The 20599-nt window shown below is 29.6% G+C and overlaps 1 protein-coding gene across 1 annotated transcript in view; it reads right to left on the reverse strand.

The window, feature by feature from the left end:
- Window positions 1-1031: 1031 nt before the first annotated feature.
- LOC107437057 (dynamin-1) overlaps window positions 1032-20599 on the reverse strand; it is a 35792-nt gene continuing 16224 nt past the window's right edge. Inside the window, 13 exon segments of the mRNA XM_043049371.3 lie at window positions 1032-1322; window positions 2647-2703; window positions 2874-3011; window positions 4260-4389; window positions 8640-8794; window positions 10960-11098; window positions 11631-11689; window positions 12843-12978; window positions 14441-14650; window positions 14806-14908; window positions 16214-16309; window positions 18652-18743; window positions 18745-18853. Of these exon segments, the coding sequence (XP_042905305.2) occupies window positions 1218-1322; window positions 2647-2703; window positions 2874-3011; window positions 4260-4389; window positions 8640-8794; window positions 10960-11098; window positions 11631-11689; window positions 12843-12978; window positions 14441-14650; window positions 14806-14908; window positions 16214-16309; window positions 18652-18743; window positions 18745-18853 (1529 nt within the window). The 3' untranslated portion in view covers window positions 1032-1217.

Genomic DNA, 20599 nt, shown 5'->3' on the forward strand with positions numbered 1-20599 from the left:
TCTTTTATAGATTTTTAACTTTCCGGGGAGAGTTAAAAAGGTTTCGCGAATTAGTATTTCTTATACCCGGAAATGAATACTTTTATAACTTCTAGTTAGTACTCTTTATAATTTCTGATTATATATAGATCCAACCTATAAATCATATCTTACATAACATTTTAGAAAGAATATGGAGAAATTGGCAATCTTCGTATCTAAACTGAGAACTGCCCACCAGTCAATGCGATCCAAATTACCAACCAAATCATCTGATAACGTATATTAAAAGTTATTTATAAACAATAACAATGATAAATAGTTGAAATTACCAACTAAAATGATTAAAAATTATCTTTTAATAATTTAAAACTATTTTTGAATTAAGAATGAATAAAATCATGGTTATTTCTGTTCAAGATAAACATCCTAAAACTTTGATGATGGAAGAAATTTGTTAGTTAGATATCCAATGAAGAGTAAATTAGTTTAGATCAGAATAAATTAAAGAAATTATTGCAAGTTTCTCAGGGCAGTACAAATCATTCTTCAATATGGGGCAATTGGGTAAACTCCAACTACGTATTTAATATGTTTCAAAAACATTTAATGTATTCAAATTACAATAAATCTAAATGGGTATAATTGAAATATGTTTACCAGAAAACCATTTTAAACTCAGCTAATAGAAAATTATAGTTTAACGATACTCTTATCCGATTTTAGTCTCTAATTTTATTTATTTATTAGTCCATTTTGAAATATAATTTACTTTCGTTTCTTTGGCTAAAACCTGCATTAACAATGAAAGCAGACATTCCCGACATCCTGAAAAATATATTTCAATATTTTTGATCTAATGATTTAAAAATATGTATGTCATTTAAATCGCGAATTTAATCATGATTTAATTCGTGTGATTTATACCAAACCAACACAGTAAATTGAACTTCGATTACCGCTAAGTCACTAGAATGGGCATAAGAATTAAGACTGTAGAAGATTGCCAATCTAAGAAATCTAGTGGACAAAAAACAAATTACATTCAAAGATAAATAATTATAACATTTTATTGCTATCTTACAAAAGCACTCAATTATTTTTAAGTGAAAAAATACAAAATAGGCACAAAAGTCGTATGAAAATATATATAAGTGATAGCTTTGAACAAGTGCTATAAACTCATAGAGCTGAATGATTAAGTTAAGAGATGAAATCCTCTAGGGGAAATAATTGTTTCAGAAGTCTTTTATAGCATCGAGTGCTTCTTGCAATATTCTGCAGGTGGTTTCAGTTTCTTCCTTCCAGCAGAAGTCTGCTTCACAATCTTCCATAAGTTTACTCTGTAATTAAAAAATGGATCATGAAGTTGACTGCAGGAAGGATAGTCATGAATCTTGAACACTTGAACAGTGAAAAAAAAGTTCAAATGAGTGGCAAGCTGTTAAGAGGACGAGATACCGCAGGAGGAACATTTCATGGCAAATTCTGTTCTGCCTCCATTTTTTACTTTAAAATTTATAGAGAAATAAATTCTGGTAAACTTTGAGTGAATCATTAAGTATAAAATGCTGGAAAAAAAGTTTTCAAAAAAATCAAAAGAAAACAATTTTCCTGTTGTGTTATCATACCATAATTTGCTTACCATTTTGAAATTTTTATTTCTGCATTTGAAAATTCATGGTTTAATCTAAGTTAACATGGACTCATTTTTTCTATATTTTAAATCCTTTATGTAGGATAAAGAAAACTTGCCTGCATTAGAGTGTCCTCTTACGAACAGTCGGGGGAAAAAATATCACCCTGACGAATAATCGGATTTTCACGAGCTATGTGTCAATCTTAATGGTTCCTGGGGGTGACCTCAAATATGCTAATTAGTGCTAACTATTAGGTTACGAAATTAGACACAAACACGTACTTTCTCTGAATAAACAAATTTCTCTTTTTACAAAGTTCGAATCCTGACCCTTTGAAATAGGAGGGGGGTAGACAAAATTTCGAGAAATTCGGTCGCAATAAAGATTTATATATATAAGGGGAAGGCTAAAAAAAAATGCCAAATTTCCTCGCCATAGAAAGTGAATCAATTGAAAACTACCATAAAGAAACTGAATGAATGAGAAGACGGCAAAACATCTTTGGTTTGTTGCTAAGCAATCAAGAGGAGAATTGTCGGATCTGTATTCTGGACAAAGAAAGCAGTTTTCTTTTTGATTCTTTGAAAATAAAATTTGAATCGATTTATAAATTACTATGATTTATGAATCGATTAATTATTTCAAAGATTTTAAAATTTGAAAGCTGAATTTATTATAAAGCACTTTATTTTTTTTAAAGCTGTTTTAACGGTATCTGTATGAAAATTTTACTAAAACCAAACTTACACGAGTTATTATAAATTTAAGAAGAATTGTAGGGTTAACAGCTTTTACACTTCAGTTCGAGTCTTTCAGGTAAGGGAAAGAAAAAAAGGCCTCATAAATGGGAGTGCCTCATAAAGATAGTGCTTTGGAGGGCCTCATAAAGATAGTACATCAAAATCGCCATCAGAAGGTTTTATAAAATTCACTGTATTTCTTTGCGATAAAATTTAAAACCTTAGTAAATATTAAGTGGCATTTTAAAAGCATTATATCCATATAAATTTTTATTATGAATACTTACAAAATTAGAAGATTCTAAGAGTGCATTCAATAAATGTTTCTTAATGAAATCTAATACCTAAAAATAATAAAATAACCTAAATACAGTAAAATATAACACAGAAAAAACATAAAACATTTATTTGAAGAAGACCAAGAGTAACAAGGTATTTAAAAAAATAAAAATTTTTTGATTATTTCATTTTATTAATAATTTTTTAATACATAACTTACTAATACTACTCTTACTTTTTTCACTAAAAAGAAGATTATATACTTCATAGCAACGTCCTCCATTTGTTTCTGTACAGGCTCAAGAATTTTCATCACCAATGCTGAAGCACAGTGAACGTTCTTTTGATTACTTTCATTAGCTTTCAAGGCAGCCTATTTCAAAGGAAAAATGAAAGCTATTTGACGGATTAGTCAATGTTTATATTTAATAGAAATGTTTTATTACAATGTTATTGTTTTATTACGTTTGTTTAATTATTACAATTATAGAAATGCTTGAAACGTTTATATATTTCTAAGTAAATGGAATAATTTTTTTCTCAAAGAGAAACAAAGATCGCCAAAAAGACGCCGTATAGCACTGATCTTTACTCGTAATCGCCAAGATTATTTCCACAGCAACGTTTTTTGTTAAGTACATTTAACTGATGCTCTAGAATCTACATTTTACCTAACAATTTTTCTTTTAACATTTTATATTGAGGCGCGAAGCGTGAGACCATTTTCGTTAAATTATGTTTGTGCAAGTCCGAAAATGTCAGAAAGATTGAAGGCGATTGACATGCGTACATATTCTTAAAGATTGTTTATAGGTATTGTTTCTGAATCAAATACAGCAATTGAACAACAACGGTCAGAAGCAACGAATTGTAAGAGCTAAGAGTTTCTTTGACAGTTTGACAAAAGTTGTTAGAACTCTGTTAGGATTTTTAACCCAATCCACCATTATCACAAGACTCCTGGCATTCAGATCTCTTTCAATAATTAGATTTCTTATAGTTACAAAAGGAGGAAAAAGATATTTTTTTGTTGAGATGAATACTAGAGTAGGAAAGTTTTTTGTCGAGAACCTTAAGAGATTCTGGGTAGAAGATTCCTTTCCAAATCTTAACAAACCATTGTAAAGACCAACGATTAGATTTCATAAATTCGATCATTAGATTTCAAAATCTTTTAGAGTTCATTTTCTATTCCTGTACGAAATTTTTCTTTTTGCTTGAAGTTGCCGATTACAACTTACAAAAATTTCTGCAAAATGCTTACATATGAGCAAATATTCTTAACGTAGTTGAAGGGGGGAAAAAAGAGTTCAACTGCAACAAAAAACTACCGTTTGCATATTTTAAACATAACTATTATCTAGCATTTTTTATATAGATTAAAATATCGTTTGCATTATTTTTAATCTCTTATAGAATTCTAGTTTAAAATTGATTTAGTTTAGCCTTTGTTTCGTACTACTGGTTACAAGTTGAGCTTCTGTTTGTTTGAAAAGGTGAGCGTTTTTTTTTAGAAACATAATAAATATCTCCTTTTATAATAGATATCTTAATTGTTTATTTAAGGCAGCTACGCTGAAATTCTTAACTTAGCTTTTAACAATTACAAACTACTTAGTACCACTAAAGTTTCCGTGGAAGGCATAGTGCAGCCAATTGCATCATCTTCTGTATTCTCCACAGTTTCTTCTTCAACTGTTGAATTCTCCCAAAGTTTGACTGGGCCAGCAGGAGGAGCCAAAACATCACACCTAGATATAAATTCCAAATTATATAACATTCAAACAAGGGGTAAAAACTAATTACCTCTCAACATTCTTAGAAAACTAATAAAAATGCAGATATTCAGGGACGAAAGCTAATATTTAAACAAGAAAAAAAATGAAAACATTATCAGAATCTAACGAAACAATTGAAGGAAGCAGGTTTAAAAACATCAAAACTCGTTCAATCCGGAACCTGCGAGATGTTTTAATTTTTTTATTTTTTAAAATGAAGTTTCATACAATTTTATGACGGCATGCACTAATTTCAATTTGGTGGATTTACTAGTTGTTTTATTATTAATATTTAAAATTGCTCGATTATTTTGTTACTAAGACCAGTTTATAGTATTTAGCAATAAAGAGCAATAATCTTATAAGATTGTTTTGATTTTGATTAAGCTTCTCTGAAGGAATCCTTCATTATGCTGAATTAAAATATTTATGAAATGCCCTTCGGATTACTACTTTTCTTTTATTCTTTGTAATGAAAGGATTTTATTTTTAAAGAGTAATCGTGTTCAGGTTATTCCTTTTTCTGAATTTTTTTCTCCATTAAACTATCTAATTTCGTTTCGTTCTGCTTTAACTTCTCCGTCTGAAACACGCGTACTTTTGCTTTTTCACTTTATCGAATCGGAATTTCAGAGTTCAAAATAATTCATTTTAGTTTTCTGTAGTTGGGCGGTGAAAAAAGTTTAAGAGATTTAAAGTAAAAAAGAAAGTGGTTTAAGATTGTTTGCATCTTTTCTAATAGTAATTGAACAAAATATTTCAGAACTGAATTAAAAAAAATAGGACATTTTGAGAAGATTAAAAATTATTTCTGTAAAAACCTTCAATTTAAAATCTTATACATTTTTACTTCCTCTGTCTGCAATCTAGCCGGTACGGAATTTTTTCATACTATTCATAATTTTCTTCAAAAGTTATTGCAAAAAAAAAAAGAAAAAAAATTAGGAAAGTAGTTTCAAATATACTTTTACATTTATCAATTTATTTTGTCTAGGGAACATACAGAAATTTTGTCAGGAGAAGAGGGAAGGGAGTACAAACCGGGAAAAAAACCTTCCTCAAAATATTTCAAATTAGTTTTTTGGAAATTTAAAAAAAATAGTTTCTCTAATTTATTCATTGTTACTAAACCATTAAATTTCGAAACAAAAGTTGCAATTTTATTAATATTTACATTTATAAAAAGGAAAATTTCGAAATCTTACTGCATTTTAACTCTTCAAGAAAAAGTAGTACTTTATTTACGTTGCTCTTTAAATTCTTTAAACTTTCTATGGTATAAACACACACGCACACACTTAAAAAAATTGCTATTGTGTTTATTTTTTATTTATGAACTTTATTTTGCGAAATGCATTTTGTAGACATATTTTAGCTAATAGCCTAAAATTTTAAAATGCAACTTTAGTGTTCAGTTCATAACTTTGTATAAATTCAATATTACACCTAAGAAAAATTATTAAAAAGAAAAATTATTTACTTTTTTTGCAGTTTTTCTGGGGAGAAGGATTTTAGAAAGAAAAACTAAAAATAGAGAATTATTTGCATCTTTAGTAAAAATCTTAAAATTCTAAATCCCATTTTCTATCTGGGATCAAAGTATTAGGTAAAAAATTTCGAAACAGTTCTTATTAGTTAAACCAAGTTACTAACTCTTACAATGACAAAATTGATATTTTTAAATAAAAAATATCTATTCTCAAACCAAATATCCTTCTCTGTCTGCACTATATCAAAAAGTTAACAAAATTTTGTCAAAAATAAGATTAAAATGAAACTCCTTCTTAAACATCACTTCACCCTATCAAAATTTTAGGTTTATCCAGGATGTGCATTCTGACGTCATTAGCAATTCTCCCCTATTTTTTCGTCACATGAAGTTAGCTTCGTTATATACTAATTTTAAGTTATGGTTTTAAGAGAAATTCAGGTCAAATCTGAACATACTGAGTTGATTTTCGAGAGTTAAATTATAGACTATTCAAAACAATTAAGATTACGATATTGCCCTACTCATGCCGGTTCCTCATTGTACGAGGAAACATGTTTACAGACTATCATTAAAAATACCTGCTTTACCGGCATTTTATAAGGATTCTATGTTTTTGTTTTAATTTCTCGATATTATTTATGCCAGATAGCGTTCTGGTTTTCCCACTCTTTATTATTGTTTTGGGACCCCAAAAGCGTTTGCTTACATTTGTAAACGAATTTTAAAAATAGGATAAAGGAAATTAAAGAACACTTTCTATACCAGCGGTTTCTAGAGAATGCTCCGTGGAATCCGAGGGCTCCGAGAGTTGACTTTGTTTTCGAACTAGCAATGACTTTTAAAATCTTTAAATATTTGTAGATCCAATCAATAATCCAGTATTTTATTTAACAATTCAGTTGCCTGAATGAAATGATTTCATATGCCATGAAAAACAAATTGCTTTTTTTTTTCAAATAAAATTTTTTATACAAATAATATATTGAATACCTTATGAAAATGTAAAAATTTAATCTGTCTTTACGCTTTTCAAATCAAAATAAATAAACTGAATTTTCTAATAAGAAATTTTTTAAAAAAAAATTTAACAGCTGCAGGTTAGATTTTAAATTACTAAAATTCGAAACATAAAGAACATTGACAATATCGCAGACATTTGTTATAAATTAATATTGAAATAAAAGCACTTGCGCTTGTGCCACAGCCAGACTGTGAGAAAATTCGGTTACTATATTGTTTAAAATTAATTAAGGTGTTAGGATTGGAAATTGGTTGAAGAATAGGAATATTTAAATACAGTTGTGCTGTACAGTCATATTGGTTACCATTAAAGTGTACATGTTGTAATGGATAACTTTATTTTATTTTATAAATGTCGTTGAACAGCTGTCCAAATTTTGAGATTACGACTAACAGTGTTCAACTCCGTATCTTTGTAATTTTGAACCCAATTCGGAAGACAAGGGAACTCCTAGATCAAGTATTGGGAGAAAATTGTCTTTGTTAAAGACTTTTTGGATGGCACTAACTCGCATTATATTGAGAGGAAGATCACGGAAACCTCCCACAGTTATAAGACCAGGGAATTTTAATCCATGATATGTCTACCACTAAGGATATTTTACGTTAGCACTGTGATCGGTGCCAGCCGAGTGCGGATTCCGCATCGTCTAGTCGTAGCTGCTATTCGAACCCGGTTCACCTCATTGGAAAGCGAATGCTCAATCCCCTGAGCCACTCTAATGATAAATATATTTTATTTCCGCCGTTGAACAGCAGACCTAATTTTGGATTTACAACTACTAATGTTCAACTCCGTAGTCTTGTAATTTTGAACCCGACCCCGAAGACAAGGTAAAAGGATAATTATAAAAAGTGACCAAGCTGGTTGAAAAAGAAGGCTAGCGTAAGTTCATAATTTTCTTTATGTGCTTCATTTATTAAGTTGGGCTTCCTCCGAAAAAAAGAGCATTCATTTAGGGCTCTATGACCACTACTCTGGGCAATGATTATATAATTATAATTCTCTTTAATACAATTTTCTTCCTATTTTTGTTTGTTTTTCCAAGATAAAGAAAGAAAACAGCTATGTGATACCCTGTGGGAGTACTAATCTAATTTGTTTATCACCATCTGTCGAGTTTTTATTTTTATTATTTTGTTTCTTGTAAAGGCCTGTTTATGCGGTCCAATTTCTTGAATCCGAGAAACTGGCCGGATTTCTCTGTCCAAGAAATTGGATGATTCGTTGACACTATCCAAGTTCTTGAATGTCACTGATTCGTTGGAAAAAAAACATGCGCATTGTTCATATTCAACATTATAAAATAATACTTACATAAGTTTAAAATTACTAAATAAATTCAAATAAAATCATAATAACTCAAATATATCGCAACAGATCAATTTATTTGGACTAAAATATATGAAAACGGGCAACAAAATGATATAATTTTCTGCCTGCTTCTTGACGTCACAAAACCTAAGACGCTGATTGGTTAAGGGAGAAAAAACTTGGATGGAAAGTAGAACATGCTCTACTATCGTCCAAGAAGTTGGACCAAGTTCTTGGATGATTGTTTACACGATCCAAGCAAAACAAGTTTCCATCAATATCAATCAATCTCTGTCCAAGGAATTGGATCGTCTAAACAGGCCTTAAGTCTTGTCGGGTTCTTAGGATTAACAGTTCTTTTTGGATAAAGTTGGAATAAAATAAAGTGGCACTTACACAGTGCTGTCAAAATCTGGATGGTGGTAGTTTATGTAGAACATATTGGAGTCTATGTGGGACAGAAGTCTCTCTTTACAACTGCCCGCTTCCTTTTCTATGGATGCTCCGATTAGGAAAACCACATCATTTCGCAACGATGGGTATCGGTCCAACTGCAAATAAGTTTCTAGTAATTAGAAGCATTTAAAAAGGAAAATTTTCTCATTTTTCTATGATAAGAACATTCAAACGCATAATGCTCGAACTAATGTTAAAACCTGATAACTTTACACCAGTTATATTTCTCTCAGAATTTCTTAATATCGAACTAAAGGATAACGCCATAAGTTGAATTACCAGCCAAATTATCTGATAAAGTATATTAAAAGTTATTTATAAACAATAACAATGATAAATTGCTGAAATTTCTAACTAAAATGATTGAAAATTATCTTAGTAATTTTAAACTAATTTTTAATTAAGAATGAATAAAATCATGGTTGATTTCTGTTCAAGATAAACATCCTAAAACTTTGAAGATGGAAGAAATTTGTTAGTTAGATATCCAATGAAGAGTAAATTAGTTTGGATCAGAATAAATTAAAGAAAAGAAATTATTAAAAGTTTCTCTGAGCAGTACAAATCATTCTTCAATATGGGGCATGTGGGTAAACACAAACTGAGTATTTAATATGTTTCAAAAACACTTAATGTATTAAAATTACAATAAATCTAAACGGATATATTTGAAATATGTTTACCAGAAAACCATTTAAACTCAGCTAATAGAAAATTATAATTTAACGATACTCTTATCCGCTTTTAGTCTCTAATTTTATTTATTAGTCTATTTTGAAATATAATTTACTTTCGTTTCTTTGGCTAAAACCTGCATCATCAATTAAAGCAGGCTTTCAGAAGTATGACATATATTTAAATATTTCACCTTAGGGTACAGCAGGAGTAAAGATGGATTATATATAAACTAGTAAGGCTTTCAAAAGCTCGAACCAAACTAAACAGCACCATGTTATCGAAATTTTATAGAATTTTACTGCACGGTAGATTCGCTGTTAACAGGCGATGATAGGGGAAATATTAATGAGCGGAATTCACAAATTTTGATAAAAAGTTTTGAAAAATATAAAAAATTATATTATAATAGAACAGTAATAAGCAAGGTTTAAATCAGTAATGAAATCACCTAGGTATTCATTAAGTTATAGACTAAAAAATGAATTCCAAGATATAATTTTTTACATCATTTTAAAGAATGTAATTTTACTTTGTAAAATACAAAATTTGAACGAAATCGGTCGAATTGTTCCTGAGTAACCAAATTTTCAAGAAGCTGCATTTTATTAGATTTCTCAGTACCTATTCGACCGATTTTCTCAAATTGTGTATTTTGCCACTTAAAAATTAAGTCCTTTTAAATCATGTAAAAGAAATGGTATACAATATAATTCAAAATTCTTGACCAATTTTAAATCAAATAAAAAATAAATATTTACTAAAAGTTATTTTCATGGAATCATCTTTAGATAAGAGAATTTTATAATTGCGTGAAAAATGTTTTAATTTGCTTAAAATGTTCCAGGTATGGTAGAATAGGCAAAAAATAAAATTAGCATTTATAGGTCCAAAATTTGACCCGCTTTTTCTTTACTGAACTATGGGGACCATATTTCCCAGATTGCGGCTACCCCTATTTTAGGAAATAGCCTATTTTAGGAACCTATTTCAGGGGGAAAAAAAGTTATGTTTATTCAGACAGAGTAAGTTTTTGTATAGGTTACCAAAATCTGACAAATCATTAACGAAGAAGCATAGATTAATAACATCTAAACCTTGTTTATTGCCGCAGGAAACTGAAAGGATATGAAAAATAATTTTACATCCATTCAGTTTTTGCTAAGCAAATTAACTGGTTTTGATGTTTTTAATTCCATAGTCAGTATTTAAATAACCTTTTTCTTGCTTAAATACAAATTTAAGACCCCTAAAGTTTTTTACGAAAAGTACCAGCCTACCAGTACCTACCAGTATAAACAGATTACCCAATACTTCATGATTATGTCACGTTTTTCAATGTCAAACTATAAATTCTATTTGGACGAATTGCACATTAATACTTGGTTGCATTGTTTTTATCCAGATTTCCAGAAGAAATCCAGATTTAGATACCGCAAAAAGTTATTTTAAATTTGACATATGAATTTTTTCGCTATATATTTATTTCGTCAGTTAAATCACGATTAATAGAAGATGTTATTTTGAGTTACGAAGCTAATCGGCTGCAGTAGAGATAACAGACTTCTCTTAACACTACACTTACAGACTTTGAGACTTCTGCAATAGCTGCCTTCAATACTTCTTGAATACAAGTAACAGACTGCGCCATGGGATCTTTGTACTGTTTTAATAAAATGTTGTTCATTGCATTCAAAGCGAGATTAGGTATAGCAATGGCTGTTCTGAAATGACACACAATGAAATCAAATTACAGCTTTTATTATATTTTTAAATGCATAATATGCTAAGAAAATTGTGCACAAAATTAAAAATGAAATGTGGATTCACTTAATATCTATTTTAAAATAACACAAAATTAAATCAAAAAAACAGGTTTATAAGAATTTTAAAAAATGGGAATTTTAGAAAAATAGCATGTTACGTTATTAATTAGTACAGTGCGCAAAATACTAATTTTAAATAGTAAGTTTAGATAATGAAGAACAATGCTTAAAATCGAATTTTAAATAGTATGTTTTACATAAGTTTAAATGGTATGTTAAGATAATGAAGTACAGTGCGTAAAGTAAAAAGCGGTAACACATTATCAATTTTATTTGGAGGAACAAATTTTGGTGTGCGATTTTTCCAGAGCTTTTATACTTATGGATTTGATATAGATGAGGCTATATTGTGAAGGATTAGAAGCATTACTTAATGTTCCAAAAAAAGTTCTAAATATCGTATTTTAATATTGAGTGTTTTTAAACTTACCTTATACCTAGTATGTTTACGATGATCATGTGCGTTGCATTTTCATCAGGAACCAGCGTCTATAATAGGAATAAAACTTAAAATTACAAAACCAAATAAATAAAATGTTATCCCAATATTTAGAAAGTAAATTATGTTAATAAAACATAACTTGTCACCCTGACTGCTAATTTAGTATTAATACGGTTTAACATTCTAACTGTATCTAAATCCAACGATTCACGACATAGGTAAGAGTGATCAAGAAATTTAAAATCTGTATTATTGTTCAGGGAAATAGGAAAGGTCATAAAGGTTTTTCATACAGCGGTGATTGAATATTAACAGAATTTTAAGATAACGCCGATAAGTTCAAGAATTACTGGATCGATTTAAAAAATATGTCCTTAAGATCGGTTGTTATAATGGAAATAAAATAACCATTCAACAGACATACATAACACTTTCCGGAATCAGAACAGTAACAATTATCCGAATCATAAATTTAAAAAATTTCTAAAAAAGAACAATTTACTAGCATATAAGACATGCAAACTCAATTCTACCTTAAGGTACATTTTGATAGATGATGAATAGACTTTGTCGAATACTACTCTCTCCACAGCCCAATTACATGGGTATGCCGTAAGCAATGTACCGTACTTCTTTCATCAACAGAAGCAGAGAGCACGGTTTTTTTCGATAGCGACGGTACTTAAGATCTTTATCTTATTAAATTACTTAATGATTTGTGGGTCAATAATTTTAATGAGATGCGCCTGAAATTCACAGTAAATCCAGTTTTTCACAAAAGAACAAAGTACTTAGATATCAGACACCATTTTAAAGGGGAAACCTTGAAAAATAAGCTAATCAATACAGATTTCGCGCCCATCGAAAACAAGGGGGCCGCTGATCTACTAGCACAGGGCTTTACCACGTAATAAGCAATATTGTTACTAATTGTTAGGTATTGAAGATACTAACTTGGTGTTCGGGTAAATGGATTGTAGGAGTTGTTGGGTTTTAACTATAAACGTCAATACCTTTACTTATTCACTCTGCGGATGGAATTGTCTGGCATATAGATGGAGCCTAAAACAGCGCATGTCTGGTGGACGAAGCATTTGTAAGAATTAGTTGAATTTTTTTATTTACTCTTTCGCTTCTTTGACATGTATTAATGGTAAGTTTTGTATGTTATGTTGTTGAAAGAATAAAATGGCCACTCACTAGAGACAAGTTTCTTTTTACTTCTGTGTTCAGCTTGTACTTTATTTTGGCACCAGCTGAAAACTTTGTTGGATCTATCAGCGGTGAGTTGCCCATAAATTGAATATCTACTTCCTCAATAAAATTTAGAATCAGCCTGAAAAGTGACGGTAATAATGTTTACAAACATTTCACAAGGATTAGATTATTACAAGGGTTTGCGCCCCGTATAAAATGCATAAAGTAAGATTTATGCACGCATGAAGAGATAACAGAGGAATTGTGGTCAACAAATAATTTTGGTTAGCAACAGATTTTGATCAACGTTGAAATCCATGCAGAAGGGCAACATTCGGTCAATCAATTAAGGCCATCTTATGCCATCATTTGTCGCTAAGACTGCAAAATTTTCAGTTATGGTTCCAGGCTTTTTATTTATTCTATTTCATGCAAATTAATTGAATGACGCTTGGTTCAATATACAAAATACGCTTAAAAGAAAGTAATGTTAAAAAAAAAAAGACTAGATTAAATTTTTTCGTAATTTCAGGTAACAAATTTTAAAGTAAATAAAAGCTCGTATAATGGATGGTTGATTGAATGCAAACCATAACAAGCTTCTTAAAACCGGAAGAAATTTAGAAAACTTCCTATGTATCCCTCCGCTTATTTATGAGATGAGTGAATAGGCTTAATATTCTAAGAAGTTCTATTAGTGTGATTTGTTCTTACGCTTAATTAAGGAAAAATATCGCAACATAAAGTGCAAGGTTTGCCATGCTTTGAATGTTATCCCTTATTTGGCTATAGTGTACAATATCACTCTTTGTTTCGTCGAAACTTAAATTGAAAGAGCACATTATAATGCAAGCACTACAAGTATAATATTATTAGATGAAGCTCTTTTTCAAGCTCAGGCGTAAAAATTAATCGAAAGTAGTAACCCGGAAGTCGTACGACGAATTTTAACCACTAGCGTGATCTGTGCTTAGCCTTACACGATCAACCTTCTATAATTACAACCGATTACAGCAAAGAGGAAAATCTCCAAAAGACAGGGAGAGAGAGAGAGAGAGTTGTTTAAGGCCACTGGATTGTAAATTAACTAGGCCGCAACGCCTATGAAAGACAACCATGGCTGACAATCTTTACTTTAAACAAGCCCATGAAAATTTATCTTGACTCACATTCTTGACTTCTTACGATTTTCCATTAATTACTTAAGCTAGGAAAAGTACCAGAAAATAAGTACCAGAAAATAAGTATATTTTATAACTTATGGTTTGTTTAAAAATTTTAAAAAGAAAACGGAAAAGTCTATTTTGTCTATATTTAAGAAAAAGTGCAGAAAGCTTTGCAGTTCCTTTCTTCCTTCAAAAATCTATATTTTAATTTTTCATCAAAAAGTAAATTTGTCCAGAACATTTAAACGAAAAATATTTTTCCTCAATAGAAAAATTCGATTGCATTAAGTCTCTCGCCGTTAATTTGCACATACATATAATTTTTATTATTTATAAACGATCTATTATTGTTTATTTTTTGTTTTTGCTGCTTTCTTGTGCAAAAATCAAACATAACATGCGAATAAAAAAAAACCTACTTCATAAAGTACTTACCTGATAACATAGGACCGTTTGCCCAGTGGTTTGCCACCACCTATGCTATCTCCCATTCTAATTTCGAAGTTTTTCAGCTCTTTTTGATGTTCGACAAGTTTCTGAGATATATCTGTCCGCAGCTGTGGCAAAAACTTGAGTATATGTGTCCTCAGAGTTTTTTGTAGCATTTGAATGAGATAAGGAATGCCCATTTTATGTTTAATGCTCCTAAATAAAAAGTAAAATTAAAAACAAACGCTTTATAAAACAACTTCGATTTTAATAGGCCTCTCTAAGCGAAACATTATGAATATAAAAGCTAAAAACTTGCATTATACATTGCCATAGTAACAAACTTAAACTTGCTCAAAAAAACTACTTACTTGAAAGCTACGTGGTTTTCAAAGAATTCTCTCTCTTTCTTAAGTATCTCCTCCAAGTCTTTCTCGTCTTCAGTGTCATTTCTATTCACCACACCAACATATCCTGCGAAGAAAATATTAAAACGTAAGCCTTTAAAAAAGTTTTATTAGTTTAGTTATTTCAGCTTAGTTTTCATAATAACGTTAATTAAAACTTCGCATAAAGTTCCAAGGATTTTTACAGATATTTTATAAAAAATGATATATATGAGTGAGAAATCTAAATTAATTAAGAAAGATCTCTTTTTGCGATAAAATATTTTGTATAAGATCCATTTTTACTACAAAATTTTTTGAATGGTCCGCTAATGGACCCAATTTCTTTTATGCAAAACCCTGTTGCGCAAGGTATTCGTTAACATAATGATCACATTTACGTTTTTTAAATAAATTAAATATTCTATATACACAACAGCTGACATTAATGCTTTTTGCGCGAAATGTTATTTTTATACTGGGCACAGATATCACTTGGTAGTAAAATTTATGAATTTTATTGATTTCTTGAAATTAAAAAATTTACTTAAAATGATCTGGATCAATACAATATCTAAATAACATCGCACCAACTACAGTGCTGATGAAAAAATATCTTCATTGATAATGGGTTAAAGTCTCCTTGCCGTGAGGGCTAACCATGGAAAGTTTTCGTAGATTTCCTCTCCATGTAAACGCAAATACGGGTTAGTTCCAGCAACATTTTCTCTACGAAGGCAAATTCCTCCCAATGCTTGATCCCTAGTTCTTTGTGTTCAAAATCATAAGCAGAGATGCAAACTTGCTCCAGACAGTAAATATATAGTTTAAAGTGGTAGTTTATCAATTGTGATTATTGGTTTAATAAATTCAATTTAGTAGATTTTTATCCACCACTATTTCTAAATAATTCTTAGGTTTATACAATTCACCACTTTAAAATACTAATGTCATGCCATACCTTTCAAAAAGCAAGCAAAAATAGTCAAATATCAGTAAAATTTATTTTGTAGTAATTTAAAGTTTCTTTAAATTATTATGGCGAGTCCGGAGCAGTTGGCATTTCTGCATAAGGTTACGAAGATAAACATAGTGGTAATTGTGTGCTCAAAATTGGGTCGGCTGTTCCACGACGGTTGTAAAATGAAAACAATCTAAATAAATTAAACATACTTATGAATGTTTATTATCATACAATGGAATTTATAAGCCCTTATAAAATAGAGAGTATATTTCTGTCAATAGTAATTAAATTTTCTTTTGACTACTTTTTGGAATCTTCTTCGGAAAGTTTATAGGTAAGTTAGACTTAAAATTAAATTTTAAACAAATGAAATTATTTTTAAAGTAGTCATTATCCAATACTGGCACTTCTGAATTTCAAATCACCTACCTTTCTGTAGATATATTTTTCTATTTTCCAAAACATCCTTGTAATCTCCATCGTTAGGTCTATCAAGTTTAGTTACAACTCCGATGGTCCTTTCCCCTAAAAATTAAAACTTTTTTTCATTACATATATAAAATAATAAAAACAACTTACGTATAGTTAAATTTTTTAAAGAATTTTTTTCAAAAAATTTTTTTTTATATAATTAAGTAGAACAGGCTAATAAAAGTGGAAGTTTACGAGGTAGATTAAGTTTTATTACATCATGCAATATTAGCGTAAAGTAAAAGTTTAAAAATTTTATTTTTATGAATTTTGATCTTATAAATCTGAAACTTCAGTATTTGGGTTGTTCAAGTATCTTTAAATCGAAATTTGGCCTAACCGACGTAAAATGTCCCATACATGAATTATCATTGCTTTGCAATAGTAACTTAAATATCAGGCAACATTAGGTAATAAATTTAATACAAATATAATCACAATTTATAACTTAAGGCTACAGTGGACGTTAAAAAAATTTTTTTTTAGTTTTTATGCTACACTAAAACTGTTTTTATAACTTATGTATTCTATCAAGATATGCCCTTACAAAAATTTTTGTAAAAAATATTTGGACCATTTTTGAGAAATTTAAAATTTTTTAAAAAAAATTTCATCAATTTTAAAATGCTCCCAGCGGCTTAAATTAAAATTTTTATTTCTTTTTTTTTAATATTCTTTTTTTAGAGATAAATGTTAAAAGCTTTATGCATTATATAGGAATTTTCCTAAATTTATTTTAAATTTATGACCAAAAAACAAATTTTATGTAAATTTTTGTTTCAAAATAAAGGTCGTTAGGTACATGAAACCCGATAACTCTTTTATTACTTGTTATAAAACAGAAACAAATGCATAAACTTAATCTAATATACATATAAATAACTAGAAAAAAATTTCATCTCAATAGGATGAAAACAAAGTCGACTGGAACATTTTGAATACGTGAAACATAACAAAATTTCAATTTTGAGAAAAACAGCTTTTTGTGTAAGAAAAGGGGCGTGGCTTCATAATGTGAAAACGAAACTACCCTATAACTTCTCAAAAAATGACGAAATTTAAAAAAAAAAAAATTCAGTTGAAAAAGCAATGAAACAAGTGTCTAAATATGTCCAAAAAAAAAAACCGAAATTTTTATCAATTTTTGGCAATATAAAGGTCCACTGTAGCCTTAACGCTTAAAAGCATTGCAGAGAAAATGCTTTCGTTTAAAACCTAATTTTCTAATAAGTCGTACGCACATTGGTGTTCTGAAACAAGAGAATTTTAAATTCTGAGCAATTATATCCGAAACTACGAAACATATTTTAATGAAATGCAGTGAAAACTTCGGATTGCAAGTTTCTTCTATCGTGGAAAATAACAGCAAAAATAACGATGGAAAAAAAAACACTCCAGAAAAAAATAGTTTTCTTTCAGCTTAAGTGAAAGAAACTCCTTTTCAAAATGATCGGCATTAAAACGATTTATAATTGTAATCGAGTTTAAAATATATTAAAGCCAACTTGAATTAATACTATCATTTTTAAATAAGCAAAAAAAGAGCAGTAATTTCAAAGAAAAAAAATTCTTATTTCCTAAGAAATTTATGACTAATTCAATATTATATGCAAATGAGTGAAAATCTAATTTTCATATCTTTTACTGTAAAATCTGATTTTAAAAACTATATAAAAAACTGTTTAAATATAATTAAATTCTACTAATATTAATGAATTAATAATTTACGTATATTAAACAACACTAATACAAATCTTATATTGATTTCACAATTACAGATAACAATTTTCATTATCAAATACTGTTATAATAAGTTTGAATAGTCTAGCTTTTAAATAATATTATATATAAATTTTAATACTCTGTATTAATCTTAATAACATAAAAGTGGTTATTATTTTAAATAAAGTAGGTATGAAAAACTTAAATGTCACTCATTGTATTAAATTTAATAGCTTTAAAAGCTATGCTTATAATGCTTAGAAGAAACCATCAAAAACTTAATTTGTCATTTTTATTTTCTTCCCTTTAGTTCTATTTCTACCGTTTTGTCTAGTTTCTTCCAGTATCCTAAGTGAAAGAGATATCTTACAGAAAAAATTTCAAACCTTGTTAAGGCAAGGGCTATTACAATACAAAAAACAACAGCCTTAAGCAGATATATTACAAGCGTGATGACGTGTTGCATGTTGGGTGACCAAAACTGAACACACATTGAGCGTTTTTTAATAAATACCAGGAGGAGAGTACAAACATCTTTCCATGGATCACTAGTCATTATATTTCTCACATTTGTAAATTAACATTTCCTCATAACTGGATGAATTTTTTAAACTAACCACATATATTAAAGGTGGTCATTACAGAGCACCTTTTTATTGTTAAAACTGACTTACTCTTAGGATCCACTTCCCTTGCTATTTCAAGGGAATCACAAGTTAGAAAATCCTGAGTGGCAGGAATGATGGCAAGAATGGGCTTCCTTGGGCTCAATGTATTTCAGGACCATCTCTCGTACTTCCTGGATGTTACTACGGGCATCCCCGTCTGGAACGTTCCTGATCAAACCAGGCAAATCCACTACAGTTAATTTTAAAACTAACAAAAAGAAGGTTTTTTAATCAGTGTCTTTCATACAAATAAGCAAAAATATAATGAATAATTCTGACACCAAAATTAGAAAAATATTTTCCTAATGGCAAAAGTTAAAAATTTATTTTTTATCCACTTATAAATACATTCAGAATAAATTCCGCACCCTATGTTAACTTTTATTGACACGTATGATAGACCTCAAGAATAGGATGTTTATATCTAGGGGATTACGTCTAAATACCCAGCTCGCTCATGCTCATCGACCCACGAAAATGCTCACGAAATGCGACCCACGAGAACCTTTTAATACTGTTTAATACCACAAAATTTTTTAAACTTTAAGCAGATACAATGAATAACTCATTGTGATCGTATTTTGTGGACACTCAAAAGGAATTGTTGCCTTGTGACTGTTATACATCAAAAAGTTTTTTTTTTAAACTTTATTTTAAAAGTACTAGTGGGCTTAGCCCTCTGCTTGCTTTTGTGTAAAAGTAGATACGCCTTCGGGGGTTGGTACATCTAGGACAATGATTTCCTTCCATTTGTTGCTCACCCCCCCCCCCTCTAGAATTTGGATGAGATTTATCGCCTTTGATTTAAAAAAATATATATATACATCAATAAATTTGAATATGAGCTAAATTATACCAGATTTTAATTTCAATTAAAATGTAAATAATGAAACAATTTTATCCAGTCACATCAGAAATTTAACGCTTATCTCCTTGAATATTTTTTTCTATAAAAAGGAGATGTTTGAAGCGAAATAATTTATGCAAGAATAAAAAAAATTTAATATGATCTGGAAAAAATGAAAATTTAAACTAAAATGAGAGAAATAAGACCTGAAAATTGAAATACTCAATTGCTTATTTTTATCTTTTTAATGACTGTATTGCGCTTGGTTGATTTTAGTTAAAACTTGAATACCAGGATCGTTAGATTTAAGCATAGGTCTCCTTTGAAGCGAATGTCTAACCTACTCCGTTTTGTGAGAAGCTGGACGATCGAACCAAATCTTTTTACAGGATATGTTGACGGGATCCTGAAGAGGAGCGATTCGCTGGCTTTAATTTTTATTCGTAATTACAAATTTTTTCTTCTGAATACTCGTCATTGTTTGCCCACCTGAGTATTATCGCCCTCAGATTGGGAACCACTGATCTAGGACATTATATCTACTCATAGATATGACAACTTGCTTTTAAGATTACTAAAGCAGTTCAAAAGTCAATTATTGTTAAAAGGAAATTGTTTCTACGACAAAATTAGATATAAATTTGAGGAGTTAGCGTCTATTTCAAACACGGTGCTAGATACGGTGTACGACAAATACTTTTGAAAAAGGTAGAGAGAAAAATAATGTTCGATTATTCTTCTATTGACAGCCCTTTGTGGACCAGAACCTTCCTCCATTCCGCTCTTTTCTTTGAGAGTGTTTTGCAGTTAGTAATTCTTAAGATTTTAAAATTCCACGCAATCAAACCATCTGATTTTAGGCCTACATCCAACTCAAGTTCAAGTTGAACTATGCCCGATTGGCTTATAAAATTTGTAAATGTTCATAATAATCTCCTTAGAATTGATCTGTTTGCTCCAACAATAAATTTTGATGTTTTCAGCCCTGCCTTTTTAAATAGTGAATAACCAGATCTTGATGTTAATCTGACGATTAAATATTATAGTTTGCAAGCTAATATTTAAAGGGACAACTAATAATACAATCTATTGCAGATATAATTTTTT

Source organism: Parasteatoda tepidariorum, chromosome 1, assembly GCF_982258835.1.
Source record: "Parasteatoda tepidariorum strain Cologne lab strain chromosome 1, Ptep-v5.0, whole genome shotgun sequence".
NCBI classification, from domain to species: Eukaryota; Metazoa; Arthropoda; class Arachnida; order Araneae; family Theridiidae; genus Parasteatoda; species Parasteatoda tepidariorum.